The sequence below is a fragment of the Oncorhynchus tshawytscha genome, linkage group LG23 (assembly GCF_018296145.1).
Source record: "Oncorhynchus tshawytscha isolate Ot180627B linkage group LG23, Otsh_v2.0, whole genome shotgun sequence".
Classification (NCBI taxonomy): domain Eukaryota; kingdom Metazoa; phylum Chordata; class Actinopteri; order Salmoniformes; family Salmonidae; genus Oncorhynchus; species Oncorhynchus tshawytscha.
In genome coordinates this window covers 21,495,796-21,513,699 of record NC_056451.1, presented here as the reverse complement: position 1 = coordinate 21,513,699, position 17,904 = coordinate 21,495,796, and the positions used below count along the sequence as shown (strand labels likewise).

The following is a 17,904-nucleotide window of genomic DNA, read 5'->3' as shown; positions in this document are numbered from 1 at the left end:
AAAACGGATTGCACTGTGATAGACTGCATCCAATTTGTTGAGTAGGGTATTGGAGGCTATTTTGTAAATGACATCACCAAAGTCGAGGATTGGTAGGATGGTCAGTTTTACAAGGGTATGTTTGGCAGCATGAGTGAAGGATGCTTTGTTGCGAAATAGGAAGCCAATTCTAGATTTAACTTTGGATTGGAGATGTTTGATATGGGTCTGGAAGGAGAGTTTACAGTCTAACCAGACACCTAAGTATTTGTAGTTGTCCACGTATTCTAAGTCAGAGCCGTCCAGAGTAGTGATGTTGGACAGGCGGGTAGGTGCAGGTAGCGATCGGTTGAAGAGCTTGTAAGATTCTTGTTTGCATAAAATAGACGGAGACCAGCCATTTCAATAATAGGTAACAGAATTTATTCTCGGAGCGCGCTGCCACGTTCCCACAAGCAACAGATTATATACAATAACATGGCGTCATTTCATTGCTCCTAAAATGAATCTCCTCCTCCAGACCGGGTCAAAGGGAACTTTAAAGGTTCATTCTGAGTTCATTCCGACCCCCCCCCTGCACATACACAGGACACACAACACAACTGAATGAACTTTTTGACCCCTCAACATTATCGATCACCACTTAGCTGACAGTTCTAATTAACAGAAAACCTAGGAATGCACTCACTTCCTTATCTAAAACACCCCAGAGCTCAGTTTCGTCAGTTCAACCATAGGTTAACTACCTTATCTGTTTACTTAATCCACAAACCATTCCTTTCTTCCTAGTTGGAATGGTGTTCATTAACTTTAATTACTCCTTGTCCATGTCACACAATCCCTTCTTATGAGCTCATATTGTTCATGTCACGACTTCCGCCGAAGTTGGCTCCCCTGCCTGTTCGGGTGGTGCCTGGCGGTCGTCGTCCCCGTCCTACTAGCCACTACCGATCCCTTTTTCGTTTGTCTGTTGGTTTTGTCTTATTAGTTTCACCTGTGTGTATTTTAGTTTAATTAGCGTCCTTATATACAGTAGGTTGTCCCGCCCTTGTTTTGTGCGGGATTGTTTTTTGTTACTCTGTTGTATGGTGGTTTTTCGTGTGTGTATTCTCCGGACTATTTTGGTCCTGTGTTTGGGCTGGTCAATTGTATGCGCCCTGTGTGTTGGTGTGACCGTTTTTGTGCGCTGGAGAATAAAATGACAATCTACTGAACTCTGCTCTCTGCGCCTGATTCCACCCACCACTCCTAGTAAATCGTGACAGTTCATCAGATATAATAAAACAAAGTATAAGTTTACTTAGTTACAGTTCTATTTGAAATGGGGATATTGTTTATTCATTTATTCATAGTAATTCTAACAGTTGTGCACTGAAGTCCACAAGCAAAGAGAAAAAGGTATCATGTTGTTTGTATGTGGTTGTTATGAAAGGGAACTGTATTTGCATGTGATCAGGGGTGTATTCATTTAGCCGATTCTGTTGAAAATGTTTCTTAAAGGGAAGCAAAACAGAACGAAACGGGGATAAACATACCTGATTTTTCCAATAGAAACTCTTGTTTGAAACTGTTGGACTAATGATTACACCCTAGACCAGCTAGATGCAGACAATAGTGTGCAAAGCGGTATTACATGTGTCAATGTCTTTCAACCTTGGTTACTCACATTTCTGTCGACCTGTGCACTTATTGTACATTGTAAACTTTCATTCATAGGCTAGGTTATAGCAACTTCATAATGGATATAGAGAACATTTGTGTCTAATGCACTAGCCTAAACCTATTGCTGTTACATTGAACTGGGTGAATGGAATATGAATGACCGTCATCCAATAAGCTGTAATAGAAATAAGGCCATGTTCATAAAAAAAAAACATTGTTTAAACGGCACCAACCACCGCTGTTTAAAAGTTGCATAAAAGCAAATGTGTGTATTGGGTTCGCATGAATCTCAGGTGTGATATCCTGCTCATAATGTGACCAACCAGACTAAAGGATGATATAAGCAAGCATGTCTGCCTCGACAGAGACTCACTGACCGATGGTCAACACCTGGACTGTAGGGATGGAGTGTAGGACCACCTGGCTACCTTGAGTTCGGCATATCAACATTTTCCTATGCAAGTCATATATATATTATATGTATTTTTTAAGACTACATTTTAAAATGATTTACTCTAATATTGTAGTATATTTTCTGAAAGACTAATAGTTAAACTAGTTCCCAAATGTTGTTTGTGTTTCCTTGTACTGAAGGAGTTAAATTCTTCTTGAAAGAACAACCTTATTAACCCACCCCCACCCCCATAAAAGCAAGATGCTTTCCAGGTGGACTCAATTATTTTTCCATGTGTTTTTCTGTGCACTGGTTTAGAGAAGATAAGCTGGAGCATATACACAAAGGTGCGGCAACGACAGCATGGCTGTGGGTTCAAATCCTGCATTCACTTCATATGTGTGTAAACTGTAAGTGGCTCTCTGGATAAAAATATTTATAATATTATTGTCCCGGTCAGTGTGGTGCTAGGCTGGGATACCATCAAAATTATGCTGAGACAGAGAATGAAGGGGCTTACAGCAACAGGCCCTGTTTGAGCCAACAGGTTTAGACCCTAAATATCTCTCCCACCCTACTCTGTCTTTATCTGTCTAGTAAATCCCCCTATTGCTGTAAACACTGTCCCCAGGACAACTCCAGACTGTGTATCTGATCTCAGCAGTGTGTAGAGGAAACGCTAACAGAGTGGTTCTGTTGCACATGGTTTTATAGGGTTCTTGGTTGGTGGGTTGCTGCCAGTTAGACTAGGGAGTGGCTAGGAACATGGTTGTAGGAAAGTACTTTATGTGATGTCCCTGACATGTAGAAGTGGCTAAACAAGCAAACAAGATTTGTAAATTATTCAGGCAGGTTTTATTTTAGGCTGAAGCCTTCCAAAGATAGTCTCTGGATCAGGAAATGCCCAATGCAACCTCTAAAGAAAATGGAGACATTTGGCATAACTGCAGGCAACAGAGATATGGCGTGTCTTGCCCTTTTAAGATATGTCAAAACATGCCATAATTAAACTGTGGCTGATGTGTGGAGTGAGCAGTGTTGTCCTTAATTAACACATTGTTGTAATGACCAGGGGCCTCATTTATAAACATTGCGTATGCACAAAATATGCCCCAAAATATGCGTGCGCCAGTTTTCACGTTAAAGTTGACATTTATGAAAACTGAACTTGATTGAGAATTTGCTTATCTTCCTGCAAACTTTAGACCCAGCGTAAGCACAGTTTCTAGTGGTTGAAGTATTGCATTGCAAGTAGGCATAAGTAGCCTAGCCTTGTGAAATGGGGGAAAATATGATGACACTCTTATTCCTAAAAAACAGGTAGCTAAATACGCTGTAATAACAATATGAAATCATCTGCCGTTCATGAGAACAGTGAAAATCTATTTATTGTATATTTGCATTCTAAAATTAGAAATTGGGATCTATTTTCTATTATTTCATTTCCGTGATCATTGCAGAATAAATTTCTCACCTTTTCTGACTGGTGTTTTCATACTCCTGAAATAGCCTATAAACCTACAACAAGTAAGGATAGGCTTCTTTTCATCCCATCTCTCATTTCATTGTATCCACTTCACAGTAGTAAATAGATAAGCTTGTTCAAGTATTTTGCTCTATGCGATCCATTCCCGAAGCACAGTTTAACAGTAGAGCAGAGGATCACCTTTTCTCGAGTAGACAATATTTAATTTATAAACAATACATTTATCATATTATGATATGTATTATTTATTCTGCAATTGTTATGATAACCATTGTACAATAAATTCCTCACCTTTAAAACTCCTGAAGGCTAGGGGGCAGTATATAAGGAAGTTCGGATGACTGACTTGCCCAAAGTAAACTTCCTGTTACTCAGGCCCAGAAACTAAGATACGCATATAATTGGTAGCATTGGATAGAAAACATTCTGAAGTTTCTAAAACTGTTAAAATAATAAACTGCGAAACTGTTGTAAATACTGTCTGAGTATAACAGAACTGATAATGGCAGGTCACAGTCCATTTGAATGCTTGTTTATGGGATATTCAAAGGAATACCTCCCAGATTGCAGTTCCTATGGCTTCCACTAGATGTCAACAATCTTTAGAAAGGGTTTCAGGCTTGTTTTTTGAAAAATGAGTTAGTAATTGTAGTTTTTCAAGGTGGCTCTCATTTTGGACTGTAGTCTTGTGGCGAATGTGGAGGAGGGCGCGCACTTCATTATTTGTCTCCGGTATTGAACATACTACATTCCGTCTTAAATTGTATCATTTATATACATATTAGGGTAGCTGAGGATTGATTAGAAATGTTGTTTGACTTGTTTGGACGAAGTTTATTGGTAACTTTTGGGATTCCTTTGTATGCATGTTGAACGGGTGGATTACTGAATCAAACGCGCCAAATAAACAGACTTTTTTGGGATATTAAGAAGGACTTTATTGAGCAAAATGACCATTTGTTGTGTAGCTTGGACCCTTGGGATTGCAAACAGAGGAAGATCTTCAAAGGTAAGTAATTTATTTTATCGCTATTTTGACTTTTGTGATGCCTCTGCTGGTTTGGAAAATGTTTTTAATGCTGATGTATGCAGGGCGCTGTCCTCAGATAATCGCATGGTATGCTTTCGCCATAAAGCCTTTTTGAAATCTGACAAAGCAACTGGATTAACAAGAAGTTAAGCTTTTAAATGATGTATGACACTTGTATTTTCATGAATGTTTAATATTATGATTTGTTTGTATTTTGAATTTCGAGCTCTGCAATTTCACCGGATGTTGTCATGGTGGGACGCTAGTGGGACACCTAGCCCAGAGAGGAATGGCCATGATGAGTTAATATTCCCGAAGTAGCCATACAACAAATTACCATGCGCATCTCATTTAATTGGGCCTATTAGATGGGCTATTATAATTTCAAGTTTTTGCTCTATGCATCAGAAGGGGAGCGCGGTTTATAACATACAGGTGAAGAGTAGATATTTGGCATTGAAGTGTATTAGCTACCACTGCAAGTAGTCCCAATGTAGTTTAAAAAATAATCAGTCTAGACAATGTTTCACAATTCGTGGACAGTGCTGCATATTTATGTTCAGGAAAATTAAATGCACAACATTATTGAATTCAAACTATCTGTTTACAGGTCCACAACTATTTGCAATTGTTTTTGTATTTCAGAAACGCTTAGATACCTCAAAAGGCTCAAGTTCGCCATTGCTATTTCCTTTAGATACTTTAATTTATACCTTTATTTCCAATACTTCCAACGTATACAGCAAATAAGGGCATTATTGTCACCATAAAAGGTGAATGATGGGTATTTTTGAGGCGGAGTTGTAATGCTAGTTCACACGCGCATAGTTTCAGGACGGGTCTGATTTATAACGGGAAAGTTCAATCACAATAGTTTTATACTTGTCCAGTCTTTAAAAAAATGCTGCAGAAATATATTTAGTGTGTCATGTACGCAACGGCTATAAACAAGGCACCTGAGCTGTCTGTGGTTCTGAAATGGGAGCTGGTCAACCATACCTATGACCATGCCCCTGACTCTGCCAACAAGGTTTTGTTTGCTTGAGTCACAAAACAGTTATGGAAGTGTACTGTATCTCCTTTCTCTGGTCATCGGCTGCTATCTGAACAGGTCTATCGAACAATCTTTTTGGGCCACTATAACTAACTATTTTGACAATTGGATTGGTCCCCTCTACCACAGGGAACCCCATTAATCTAGCGACGGAAACGCACGGGGTGGCTAAAAACAGACCTCCATCTTCTGCTAACTTGCTACCCATTTCTCGGCTAGCTGTATGAATCACCGTGACCCCAACCAACCTCACTACTCACTGGACCCTTATTATCACTTGGCTAAGCATGTCTCTCCTTAATGTCAATATGCCTTGTCCATTGCTGTTCTGGTTAGTGTTTATTGGCTTATTTCACTGTAGAGCCTCTAGCCCTGCTAATTATACCTTATCCAACCCTTCAGATCCACCACCCACACATGTGATGACATCACCTGGTTTCATTTATGTTTCTTGAGACAATATCTCTTTCATCACTCAATGCCTAGGTTTACCTCCACTGTATTCACATCCTACCATACCTTTGTCTGTACACTATACCTTGAATCTATTCTATCGCCCCCAGAAACCTGCTCCTTTTACTCTCTGTTCCGGACGTCCTAGACGTCCAATTTTCATAGCTTTTAGCCGTACCCTTATCCTACTCCTCCTCTTCCTCTGGCGATGTAGAGGTGAATCCAGGCACTGCAGTGCCTAGCTCCACTCCTATTCCCCAGGCACTCTCTTTTGATGACTTCTGTAACCATAAAAGCCTTGGTTTCATGCATGTTAACATTAGAAGCCTCCTCCCTAAGTTTGTTTTATTCACTGCTTTAGCACACTCTGCCAACCCGGATGTCTTAGCCATGTCTGAATCCTGTCTTAGCAAGACCACCAATAACTCTGAAATCTCCATCCCTAACTACAACATTTTCAGACAAGATAGAACGGCCTAAGGGGGCGGTGTTGCAATCTACTGCAGAGATAGCATGCAGAGTTCTGTCCTACTGTCCAGGTCTGTACCCAAACAATTTGAACTTCTACTTTTAAAAATCCACCTCTCTAAAAAAAAAGTATCTCACTGTTACCGCCTGCTATAGACCACCCTCTGCCCCCAGCTGTGCTTTGGATACCATATGTGAACTGATTGCCCCCATCTATCTTCAGAGCTCTGCTGCTAGGTGACCTAAACTGTGACACCCCGGCCATCCTACAATCTAAGCTTGATGCCCTCAATCTCCAACAAATTATCAATGAACCTACCAGGTACAACCCCAAAGCCATAAACACGGGCACCCTCATAGATATCATCCTAACCAACTTGCCCTCTAAATTCACCTCTGCTGTTTTCAACCAAGATCTCAGCGATCACTGCCTCATTGCCTGCATCCGTAATGAGTCAGCGGTCAAACGACCTTCACTCATCACTATCAAACGCTCCCTGAGACACTTTAGCGAGCAGGCCTTTCTAATTGACCTGGCTCGGGTATCCTGGAAGAATATTGACCTTATCCCGCCAGTAGAGGATGCCTGGTTATTCTTTAAAAATTCCTTCCTCACCATCTTAAATGGTGCCCCATTCAAGAAATTTAGAACCAGGAACAGATACAGCCCTTAGTTTTCTCCAGACCTGACTGCCCTTAATTAACCAACTCAAAAACATCCTGTGGCGTTCTGCATTAGCATTGAAGAGCCCCCGTGAAATGCAACTTTTCAGGGAAGTTAGGAATCATTATACACAGGCAGTTAGAAAAGCCAATGCTAGCTTTTTCAAGCAGAAATTTGCTTCCTGCAACACACACTCAAAAAAGTTTTGGGACAATGTAAAGTCCATGGAGAATAAGAGCACCTCCTCCCAGCTGCCCACTGCACTGAGGATAGGAACTCTGTCACCACCGATAAATCCACTACAATTGAGAGTTTCAATAAGCATTTTTCTATGGCTGGCCATGCTTTCCACCTGACTACCCCTACCCTGGTCAACAGCACTGCACCCCCCCCACAGCAACTCACCCAAGCCTTCCCCATTTATCCTTCTCCCAAATCCAGTCAGCTGATGTTCTGAAAGAGCTGCAAAATCTGGACCCCCACAAATCAGCCGGGCTAGACAATCTGGACCCTTTCTTTCTAAAATTATCTGCCGAAATTGTTGCAACCCCTATTACTGGCCTGTTCAACCTCTCTTTCGTGTCGTCTGAGATTCCCAAAGATTGGAAAGCAGCTGCGGTCATCCCCCTCGTCAAAGGGGGGGACACTCTTGGCCCAAACTGCTACAGACCTATATCTATCCTACCCTGTCTTTCTAAGGTCTTCGAAAGCCAAGTCAACAAACAGATCACCGACCATTTTGAAACCCACCGCACCTTCTCCGCTATGCAATCTGGTTTCAGAGCTGGTCATGGGTGCACCACCCCCACGCTCAAGGTCCTAAATGCTATCTTAACCGCCATCGATAAGAAACAATACTGTGCAGCCGTATTCATTGACCTGGCCAAGGCTTTCGACTCTGTGAATCACCACATCCTCATCGGCAGACTCAACAGCCTTGGTTTCTCAAATGATTGCCTCGCCTGGTTCACCAACTACTTCTTCCACAGAGTTCAGTGTTCAGTGTGTCAAATCTGAAGGCCTGTTGTCCGGGCCTCTGGCAGTCAGTCTATGGGGCTGCCACAGGGTTCAATTCTTGGGCCGACTCTTCTCTGCATACATCAATGATGTCTCTCTTGCTGCTTGCTGCTGGTGAGTCTCTGATCCACCTCTATGCAGACGACACCACTCTGTATACTTCTGGCCCTTCTTTGGAGACTGTGTTAACAACCCTCCAGACGAGCTTCAGACGAACTCTCCTTCTGTGGCCTCCAACTGCTCTTAAATACAAGTAAAACTAAATGCATGCTCTTCAACCGATCGCTGCCTGCACCTGCCTGCCCATCCAGCATCACTACTCTGAATGGTTCTGACTTAGAATATGTGGACAACTATAAATAACTAGGTGTCTGATTAGACTGTAACCTCTCCTTCCAGACTCACATCAAACATCTCCAATCCAAAGTTAAATCTAGAATTGGCTTCCTATTTCGCAACAAAACATCCTTCACCCATGCTGCCAAACATACCCTCATAAAACTGACCATCTTACTGATCCTCGGGTGATGTAATTTACAAAATAGCCTCCAACACCCTACTCAACTAATTGGACGCAGTCTATCACAGTGCCATCCGTTTTGTCACCAAAGCCCCATATACTACCCACCACTGCGACCTGTATGCTCTCGTTGGTTGGCCCTCGCTTCATATTCGTCGCCAAACCCCTGGCTCCAGGTCATCTACAAGACCCTGCTAGGTAAAGTCCCCCCTTATCTCTGCTCGCTGGTCACCATAGCAGCACCCACCCGTAACATGCGTTCCAGCAGGTATATCTCACTTGTCACCCCCAAACCCAATTCCTACTTTGGCCGCCTCTCCTTCCAGTTCTCTGCTGCCATTGACTGGAACGAACTACAAAAATCTCTGAAACTGGAAACACTTATCTCCCTCACTAGCTTTAAGCACCAGCTGTCAGAGTAGCTCACAGATCACTGCACCTGTACATAGCCCATCTATAAATAGCCCAAACAACTACCTCTTCCCCTACTGTATTTATTTATTTGCTCTTTTGCACCACAGTATTTCTACTTTTCACACTCATCTCCGGTCAAATCTACCATTCCAGTGTTTTAATTGCTATATTGTATTTACTTCGCCACCATGGCCTATTTATTGCCTTTACCACCCTCACCTCATTTGCTCACATTTCATATAGACTTATTTTTCTACTGTGTTATTGACTGTATGTTTGTTTTACTCCATGTGTAACTCTGTTATATGTGTTAAACTGGTTTGCTTTATCTTAGCCAGGTCGCAGTTGTAAATGAGAACTTGTTCTCAACTTGCCTACCTGGTTAAATAAAGGTGAAAAAAAATCATGGGTGAACCAGTCATCTGTAAGCAGCTTTTAATGAGCTCAGACTGCCTGGGTAAATTACCACCCACTGGGCATACTGGTTGAATCAATGTTGTTTCAATGAAATTAAGTTGAACCAACATTGAATAGACGTTGAATTGATGGCAGTGCCCAGTGAGCTATAACCAGCTGCTCTGGAGATGTAAAGGATTCCTGGGATCTCATCACCTGCTGGTTATTTCAAGACCAAGTACTCATCTGTTTCTGTGTTCTGTTTGTTGACATGCTTTTATGTTTCTTTAGGTCTTGAATGACTGGGAGACACTCCCCGGCCATGAACATTGTTCCCATATCTGACGCCTCACCAGCTATAGTATGTTGACAAGGGCCAAAGGGGCCCCTAGTGCTGAGGCCTGGGGTTCCACAGGATCCACAGGGACCGTACAGGAGGGTCCACAGGGCCGGCAGACATCCATCACCAATCCGCCCAAAGCTACCATGATGGTCCAGACCAGAGCTCCAGAGGAGACCGTTCACTATCAAACTCACCTCATCAACGTGAAGGAATCAAATGTTTACATGGGTGTTTATTGAATAATGTTCTTATAACTAGATTTTTAAAAATAGTTTCTTATGTTTTTTTCTTAATGGACAGCACTGGAAAACTAATACCAATGGTTAGATTTGTTTGCTCAAAAAGGAAAACAGGGATTAAAAAACAAACATTTTCTACACTGACTATATTGCAGTTTTCCAGATGAAAAAGGCATCTCCTGAGAAGGTGTGGAAAGTTTTAAAATGTAAGATCAGCAGAGCAGCATGAGGCACAAAAAGGGAAACTTAATGTGAGGGCCAGGTCTAAGGAATGTGGTTTATTCATGTAAACCAGAGGTTCTTCTAGCTTTTCCCAGAAGCTAGAGTTCCTCTCAGGACAAACTTTGCTCTCTCGCTCTCTGTGTGTGTAAAGGGCTTAATTGACATGGGATATGTATGTTTACATTGCCAAAGCAAGTGAAATAGATAATAAACAAAAGTTAAATAATCAATCAAAAATTAACAGTAAACATTACACTCACAAGTTTCAAAGGAATAGACACATTTGAAATGTCTTATGGCTATGTACAGTGTTAGAACGATGTGCAAAATAGTTAAAGTAGAAAAGGGAAAATAAATAAACAAATATGGGTTGTATTTACAATGGTGTTTGTTCTTGTTCTCCCCTTTCTTGTGGCAACAGGTCACAAATCTTGCTGCTGTGATGGCACACTGTGGTATTTCACCCAATAGATGGGAGTTTATCAAAATTGGATTTGTTTTTGAATTCTATGTCTCTCTAAAGTTGTCATACATTAGGCAGGAGGTTAGGAAGTGCAGCTCAGTTTCCACCTCATTTTGTGGGCAGTTTTCTCTTGAGAGCCAAGTCTCTCAATAGCAAAGCCATGCTCACTGAGTCTGTACATAGTCAACGCTTTCCTTTATTTTGGGTCAGTCACAGTGGTCAGGTATTCTGCCACTGTGTACTCTCTGTTTAGGACCAAATAACATTCTAGTTTGCTCAGTTCCTTTCTTAATTCTTATTAATGTATCAATATTCTTATCAATGTATCATATTTGTTTCTCATGATTTGGTTGGGTCTAATTGTGCTGCTGTCCTGGGGCTCTGTGGGGTCTGTTTATGTTTGTGAACAGAGCCCCTGGACCAGCTTGCTTAGGGGACTTTTCTCTAGGTTAACCTCTCTGTAGGTGATGGCTTTGGTATGGAAGGTTTGGGAATCGCTTCCTTTTAGGTGGTTGTATAATTGAACACTTCCTTTTTGGATTTGGATAATTAGCAGGTATCGGCCTAATTCTGCTCTGCATGCATTATTTGGTGATTTACATTGTACACAGATAATGTTTTTGCAGAATTCTGTTTGCAGTGTCAATTTGGTCAAACATTTGGCATTGTTTATTTTTTATTATCAATCAAATTCAATACAATGTATTTATAAATCCCTTCTTATATCAGCTGATGTCACAAAGTGCTGTACAGAAACCCAGCCTAAAACCCCAAACAGCAAGCAATGCAGGTGTAGAAGAACTGTGGCTAGGAAAAACTCCCTAGAATGGCCAGAACCTAGGAAGAAACCTAGAGAAGAACCAGGCTATGAGGAGTGGCCGGTCCTCTTCTGGCTGTGCCAGGTGGAGATTATAACAGAACATGGCCAAGATGTTCAAATGTTCATTAATGACCAGCAGGGTCAAATAATGATAATCACAGTGGTTGTCGAGGGTGCAACAGGTCAGCACCTCAGGAGTAAATGTCAGTTGACTTTTTATAGCCAATTATTCAGAGTATCTTTACTGCTCCTGCTCTCTCTAGAGAGTTGAAAACAGCACGTCCGGTGAACAGGTCAGGGTTCCATAGCCGCAGGCAGAACAGTTGAAACTGGAGCAGCAGCACAACCAGGTGGACTGGGGACAGCAAGGAGTCATCAGGTCAGGTAGTCCTGAGGCATGGTCCTAGGGCTCAGTTCCTCCGAGAGAGAGAATTAGAGAGAGCATACTTAAATTCACACAGGACACCGGATAAGACAGAAGAAATACTCCAGATATAACAGACTGACCCTAGCCCCCCGACACAAACTATTGCTGCATAAATACTGGAGGCTGAGACAGGAGGGGTCTGAAGACACTGTGGCCCCGTCCGACGATACCCCCGGACAGGGCCAAACAGGCAGGATATAACCCCACCCACTTTGCCAAAGCACAGCCCCCACACCACTAGAGGGATATCTTCAACCACCAACCAACTACCCTGAGACAAGTCCGAGTATAGCCCACAAAGATCTCCGCCACGGCACAACCCAAGGGGGGGCGCCAACCCGGACAGGAAGATCCTGTCAGTGACTCAACCCACTCAAGTGACGCACCCCTCCTGAGTCACTGGCTTACTGGTGCTCTTTCAGTAAGCCAGTGACTCAGACCCTGTAATAGGGTTAGAGGCAGAGAATCTCAGTGGAGAGAGGGGAACCGGCCAGGCAGAGACAGCAAGGACGATTCGTTGCTCCAGTGCCTTTCCATTCACCTTCACACTCCTGGGCCAGACTACACTCAATCATAGGACCTACTGAAGAGATGAGTCTTCAATAAAGACTTAAAAGTTGAGACAGAGTCTGCGTCTCTCACATGGGTAGGCAGACCATTCCATAAAAATGGAGCTCTATAGGAGAAAGCCCTGACTCCAGCTGTTTGCTTACAAATTCTAGGTACAGTTAGGAGGCCTGCGTCTTGTGACCGTAGCGTACGTGTAGGTATGTACGGCAGGACCAAATCAGAAAGATAGATAGGAGCAAGCCCATGTAATGCTTTGTAGGTTAGCAGTAAAACCTTAATCAGCCCTTGCCTTAACAGGAAGCCAGTGTAGAGAGGCTAGCACTGGAGTAATATGATCAAATTGTTTGGTTCTAGTCAAGATTCTAGCAGCCGTGTTTAGCACTAACTGAAGTTTATTTTGTGCTTTATCCGGGTAGCCTGAAAGTAGAGCATTGCAGTAGTCTAACCTAGAAGTGACAAAAGCATGGTTAAATTTTCTGCATCATTTTTGGACAGAAAGTTTCTGATTTGTGCAATGTTACATAGATGGAAAAAAAGCTGTCCTTGAAACGATCTTGATATGTTCGTCAAAAGAGAGATCAGGGTCCAGAGTAACGCCGAGGTCCTTCAGTTTTATTTGAGACGGCTGTACAACCATCAAGATTAATTGTCAGATTCAACAGAAGATCTTTTTGTTTCTTGGGACCTAGAACAAGCATCTCTGTTTTGGCCGAGTTTAAAAGTAGAACATTTGCAGCCATCCACTTCCTTATGTCTGAAACACAGGCTTCCAGCGAGGGCAATTTTGGGGCTTCACCATGTTTCATTGAAATGTCCAGCTGTGTGTCATCTGCATAGCAGTAAAAGTTAACATTATGTTTCCGAATGACATCACAAAGAGGTAAAATATATAGTGAAAACAATAATGGTCCTAAAACAGAGCCTTGAGGAACACCAACATTTACAGTTGATTTGTCAGAGGACAAACCATCCACCGAGACAAACTGATATCTTTCCGATAGATAAGATCAAAACCAGGCCAGAACTTGTCCGTGGTTGTCTGCTTGACATTTTTAGATTTTAAAGAGCTCTCTCTTTCTCTCTATCTCCCTTCCAGACTCCCCACGCAGCATCAACCCCCTCCCCTTTCCTGACATCATGCCCAGTGGCTCCTCCCAGCCTGAGCTCCCTCATGCATCGACACAAGCACCACAGACATCCCCCACAGCCCATACCAGGGGGGCATGGCTACTTCCGGGGCCAGTGGATCTCCATCCAGGGCCCCAGGTAGGCAGATCTAGCCCTGTTCTGCTCCTAGGTCAATGGTGTTCCCCAAGCCAACCTCTTACGGGGTCTCACCCCTGTCCCCACAGCAACCCTCAAGTAGCCCCTGCTTCACCTGTGAGAAGGACAGCATGGCCAAGGAAAGGAAGTGCTGGGTCAACCTGTGTCACATTGCCGAGAGGGGCCATTTATTGTCTGTCATCTTCACTTCCTTTGTGGACTTGCAGTTCTGCTGGTTCATTTTTATTTTCATGATGTGCTACACCACCACCTGGTTCTGGTTTGCTGGTCTCTACATCCTGAATGTGTTTCTTTGTGGGGACCTGGAGCCTCCTTCTAATAGCAGCCAGGACCAGACCCTGGGGCAGCAGCCCTGCTACCTGGGAGTAGATGACTTAATCTCAGCCCTGCTCTTCTCTGTGGAGACACAGCGCACCATCGGCTACAGCTCGCTCGCCGTCATCCCGGCCTGCCGCGAGGGCGTGTTGCTGGTCATGATGCAGTGCATCGTGGGCTCCATGATCAACACTCTCATGGTGGGCTGCATGTTCGTCAAGCTCTCCCTTCCAAGAAGAGGGCAGATACACTGCTCTTCAGCTGCACTTGCGTCATCGCCAACCGTGACGACCAGCTTTGTCTGATGTTCCGACTGAGGGACCTGAGTGAGAGCCACATTCTCCAGCCCCTTCTGGGAACTGGGCCCTGAACAGCTGAGGAAGCATGAGTTTGAGATCATCGCCCTCCTGGAGGGGATCATGGAGGCCACTTGTGGGTCAAACACTCTCTATCAGTTTTCCGTTATGTAAGGAGGGAGGGAGGATGGAGTTACCCATGGACAGTGTGGTTAAGAGCCAAGTGTTCATGTTTACATGTTCTATTCTGGATGGGGGACTCCCACAACCAGGGCTGTAGCACTGACTCAGAGCTAGAATAACACATTGTGTAGAGTAGGGACATAAATGTTTAGTCTAAAATCAGAGCCAGATTTGGATATACAGTTTAGAGTAAAACTACGTGTTGTAATTTTGGCCGAGAATCAGATAAATATTTAGAAAAGCGAAGGATGATGAGTAGCTGTTTTGTTTTATGTTGAGTGAATACATTGGTTACACAGGACTGTAGAAGGGCTGTGCCATGTAATTACTGTTGCACAAGATCACAGTTATCTAAACCATGTTAATTACAATCATGTGTTGTAGTTTTCTAGCACACTGACAGATAGGCATTAACCTCTAAAAGTCTAAAAATATGGAATTGTTTTTGATTTAGAATTTTGGACCCCTTTCGGTGTGAAAAAAATATATATAAGAAATGTATTTGATAAAATATTGCATTTTTCCTTTACTACTATATCCCATAGAAACACATTGAATAACACAATCATAAATGGCAAAAAAGACCAGTCAAAAAATAAATCATAAGGAATAAGGTTTTGAAGTGTCTGTCCTATATCTAGGACATACGAAAGCTCAGGAAATATGTATATATTTTACTCATATTTAACCCCTTACTTTTGTTGGCACAAAACTACCTACAGACTTCCACTCATTTGTATGGGTTACCTTCAGACAATTCCCTTGACACGTGTGTTGGCCAACGAGCAAAATGTGTTCATGAGACTCTTCCCTTTCCATAGAGTGGTCACTGGTCATATTAGTTTGTGGGCCAAACCATTCCGATGCAACAGATGTGAGAAGATTGATGTCTAATGGTCAGACAAACACCACTGTAGCTTGGCCACCTTCCATCACAGATGCCTAAGGCAAATAGGCCCGATGCGGTTGTTTGGGACGCAGCCCATACATTAAAATTCATCTCTAGTTTAAACTGACAGATTTGGATGGGGATTTTTGTTTTCAATTATGTTACTTAGACTCTAAAGGACCAGTGGTTACAAAGAGAACGGTTATTATGAACAACCATAAGTAACAGATGCAAGTTTTGGCTCATAGTGACCTCTTGTGGCAGAATATGGTAATTCGAAAAATGTCGTTCAAATTATGTATAACTTTATTAAGTGCCATGGCTGGCTATGCAGCAGAAAGTATTCAGTAGCTTATTTGCAAAAAATTCCAGATGCAGTGTCTGGACCGACTGTATTCCTCTCCTCTCCCAGGTATGATGTGCCAAGCGAATATCTCCTACATAGATACAGAGACGTTTGTTTATCTACTTCACTTGCTTTGGCAATGTTAACATATGTTCCCCATGCCAATGGAATTGATAGAGTAGGGGCTTGATGTGACCCATCCAAGGCCGGGAGAGGGAGAGGGACCTGAGGGAGACCCCACTGAGGGAGACCCAGGGAGAGGGAGGGGAGAGGCCGGGAGAGGGAGAGGGAGAGGGAGAGGGAGAGGGATATATATCAGGTGCTCTCAGGCTTCCACATGGACTGATTATAATCAACTAAGCTATTTTAATTTAAGATAATAAGCAACTGTAATTTTAAATGTAGAACATTCATTTATTTATTCATTCCTATTTATTTAAAGTGCTGCCTTAGCGAATGCTGCTTTTCAGATATCTTTTCAGATAGTTCAGATAAATTATGAGGATTGCTTAGACCAGATGAATAAGATGTTAGATATGGTTGTTTTATGTTAAAAAAAAAGTACAGTAAGTAAAATGGTAGAACACTGACTGACACAACCTGTCAAAATAAATATGTATTTAAAACATTTATTCTCTGAAGAGATACTAATTGCAAATACACTCTGCATGCCAGCTGCTGTGTAATTTATGCCAAAATGCATTCACACTCAAGTTCAGAGCAAACCAATGGTCTCATATCACAAAGGTTTGACTTGACAGGCTATTGTTTCTTTGTGGTTGGGTGTGACTGTGTGAGGATCTACATTCACTACCAAAACAGGCCATCTGCTAAACTAGTACATTGATTATAACAATACTATCATTAAAATAGCAACAGGCTAAAGCACATATACAACACCTATAAAAAAGTCTACACCCCCTTGGATTTCTTCACATTTTATGGTGTTACAAAGTGGGATTAAAATGTATTTAATTGTATTTTTTAGGTCAACGGCTTCCACAAAATATTCTAATATCAAAGTGAAAGATTTTTGTATTTTTTTTATTAATAAAAAATGCAACACTAATGTACCTTGATTAGATAATTATAAGGCTTTGCATTTAGGCCAAAAGGTGTATTCCTTTACCATGTTTTTGCTGTTGCAGTATTACTTTAGTGCCTTTATACATGTTTTGGATTATTTGTATTCTGTATATTTATATTCTTCTTTTCACTCTGTCTTTTAGGTCATTATTGTGGAGTCATTACAATGTCATTAAAAAATCATGTCAATCCCTGTTATTTCACACAGAGGGAGTCCATATAACTTATGTGATTTGTTAAGACACATTTTTACTTCATTTAGGCTTTGCTAAACAAAGGGTGTGAGTACAGCTACTATATTTTAGTCATTTAATTGTTATTAATTTGTAAAAACGTGTAGAATTTTCTTTTCACTTTAACATTAGGGACTATTTTGTGTAGCTGAATGATAAAAAATATATATATATTTTATATATATTTCTATCTCACTTTGAAACGCAAAATAACGTGGGAATAAAATCCAGGAGGTGCAAACTCTAAAGGCACTGTAAATATGAATCAAACAACATCTAAATGTACTAAACACACATGGCTAAATGAAAATCAAGAATGTGTGTACAAAACGATTGCACCAAGTCTTCTTGAGAGAGATAACGGCCAAACATAGATGGACACATTCATATGAAACAAGGACACATTTTTTGCTGCCTCTAAATAGTCTTGATGTTTCCTTTCCTTGTCTCTTGGAAGTGACTGACTCTTCAGCTGCATCCACGATAGAATGGTAATAATACTGTGCTTGATAATGATAATGCTGCTGGTGTTAGACATGTTTTACATTCTTTTCTGAGACCCAGTGTCCCTCTAGTGGTGGAAATATGCATTGACGTACTCCATGCGCTTTTGGAGTACATGGATAAATGCTACGGTAACTGGTGTCTTGT

At 41.9% G+C, this 17,904-nt stretch overlaps 2 protein-coding genes across 6 annotated transcripts in view; one reads left to right on the top strand and one right to left on the bottom strand.

Moving 5' to 3' along the window:
• Positions 1–13,922: 13,922 nt before the first annotated feature.
• LOC121840557 (G protein-activated inward rectifier potassium channel 2-like) lies at positions 13,923–15,269 on the top strand. Its single transcript, XM_042304405.1, has one exon. It carries the CDS (start codon positions 13,923–13,925, stop codon positions 14,523–14,525), a length of 603 nt encoding a protein of 200 aa, XP_042160339.1. The 3' UTR covers positions 14,526–15,269.
• Positions 15,270–16,549: 1,280 nt separating this feature from the next.
• LOC112222740 (zinc finger and BTB domain-containing protein 16) overlaps positions 16,550–17,904 on the bottom strand; it is a 45,556-nt gene continuing 44,201 nt past the window's right edge. For all 5 annotated transcript variants that reach the window (XM_042304881.1, XM_042304882.1, XM_042304878.1 and 2 more), the window contains one exon: positions 16,550–17,904. This exon is cut by the window's right edge and continues 333 nt beyond it. The gene's annotated coding sequence lies outside the window, so the exon portion shown is untranslated.

Excerpts from the sequence above, each read along its gene's own strand:
- LOC121840557 (XM_042304405.1), top strand. The coding sequence starts at position 13,923 with ATGGTGTTCCCCAAGCCAACCTCTTACGGGGTCTCACCCCTGTCCCCA.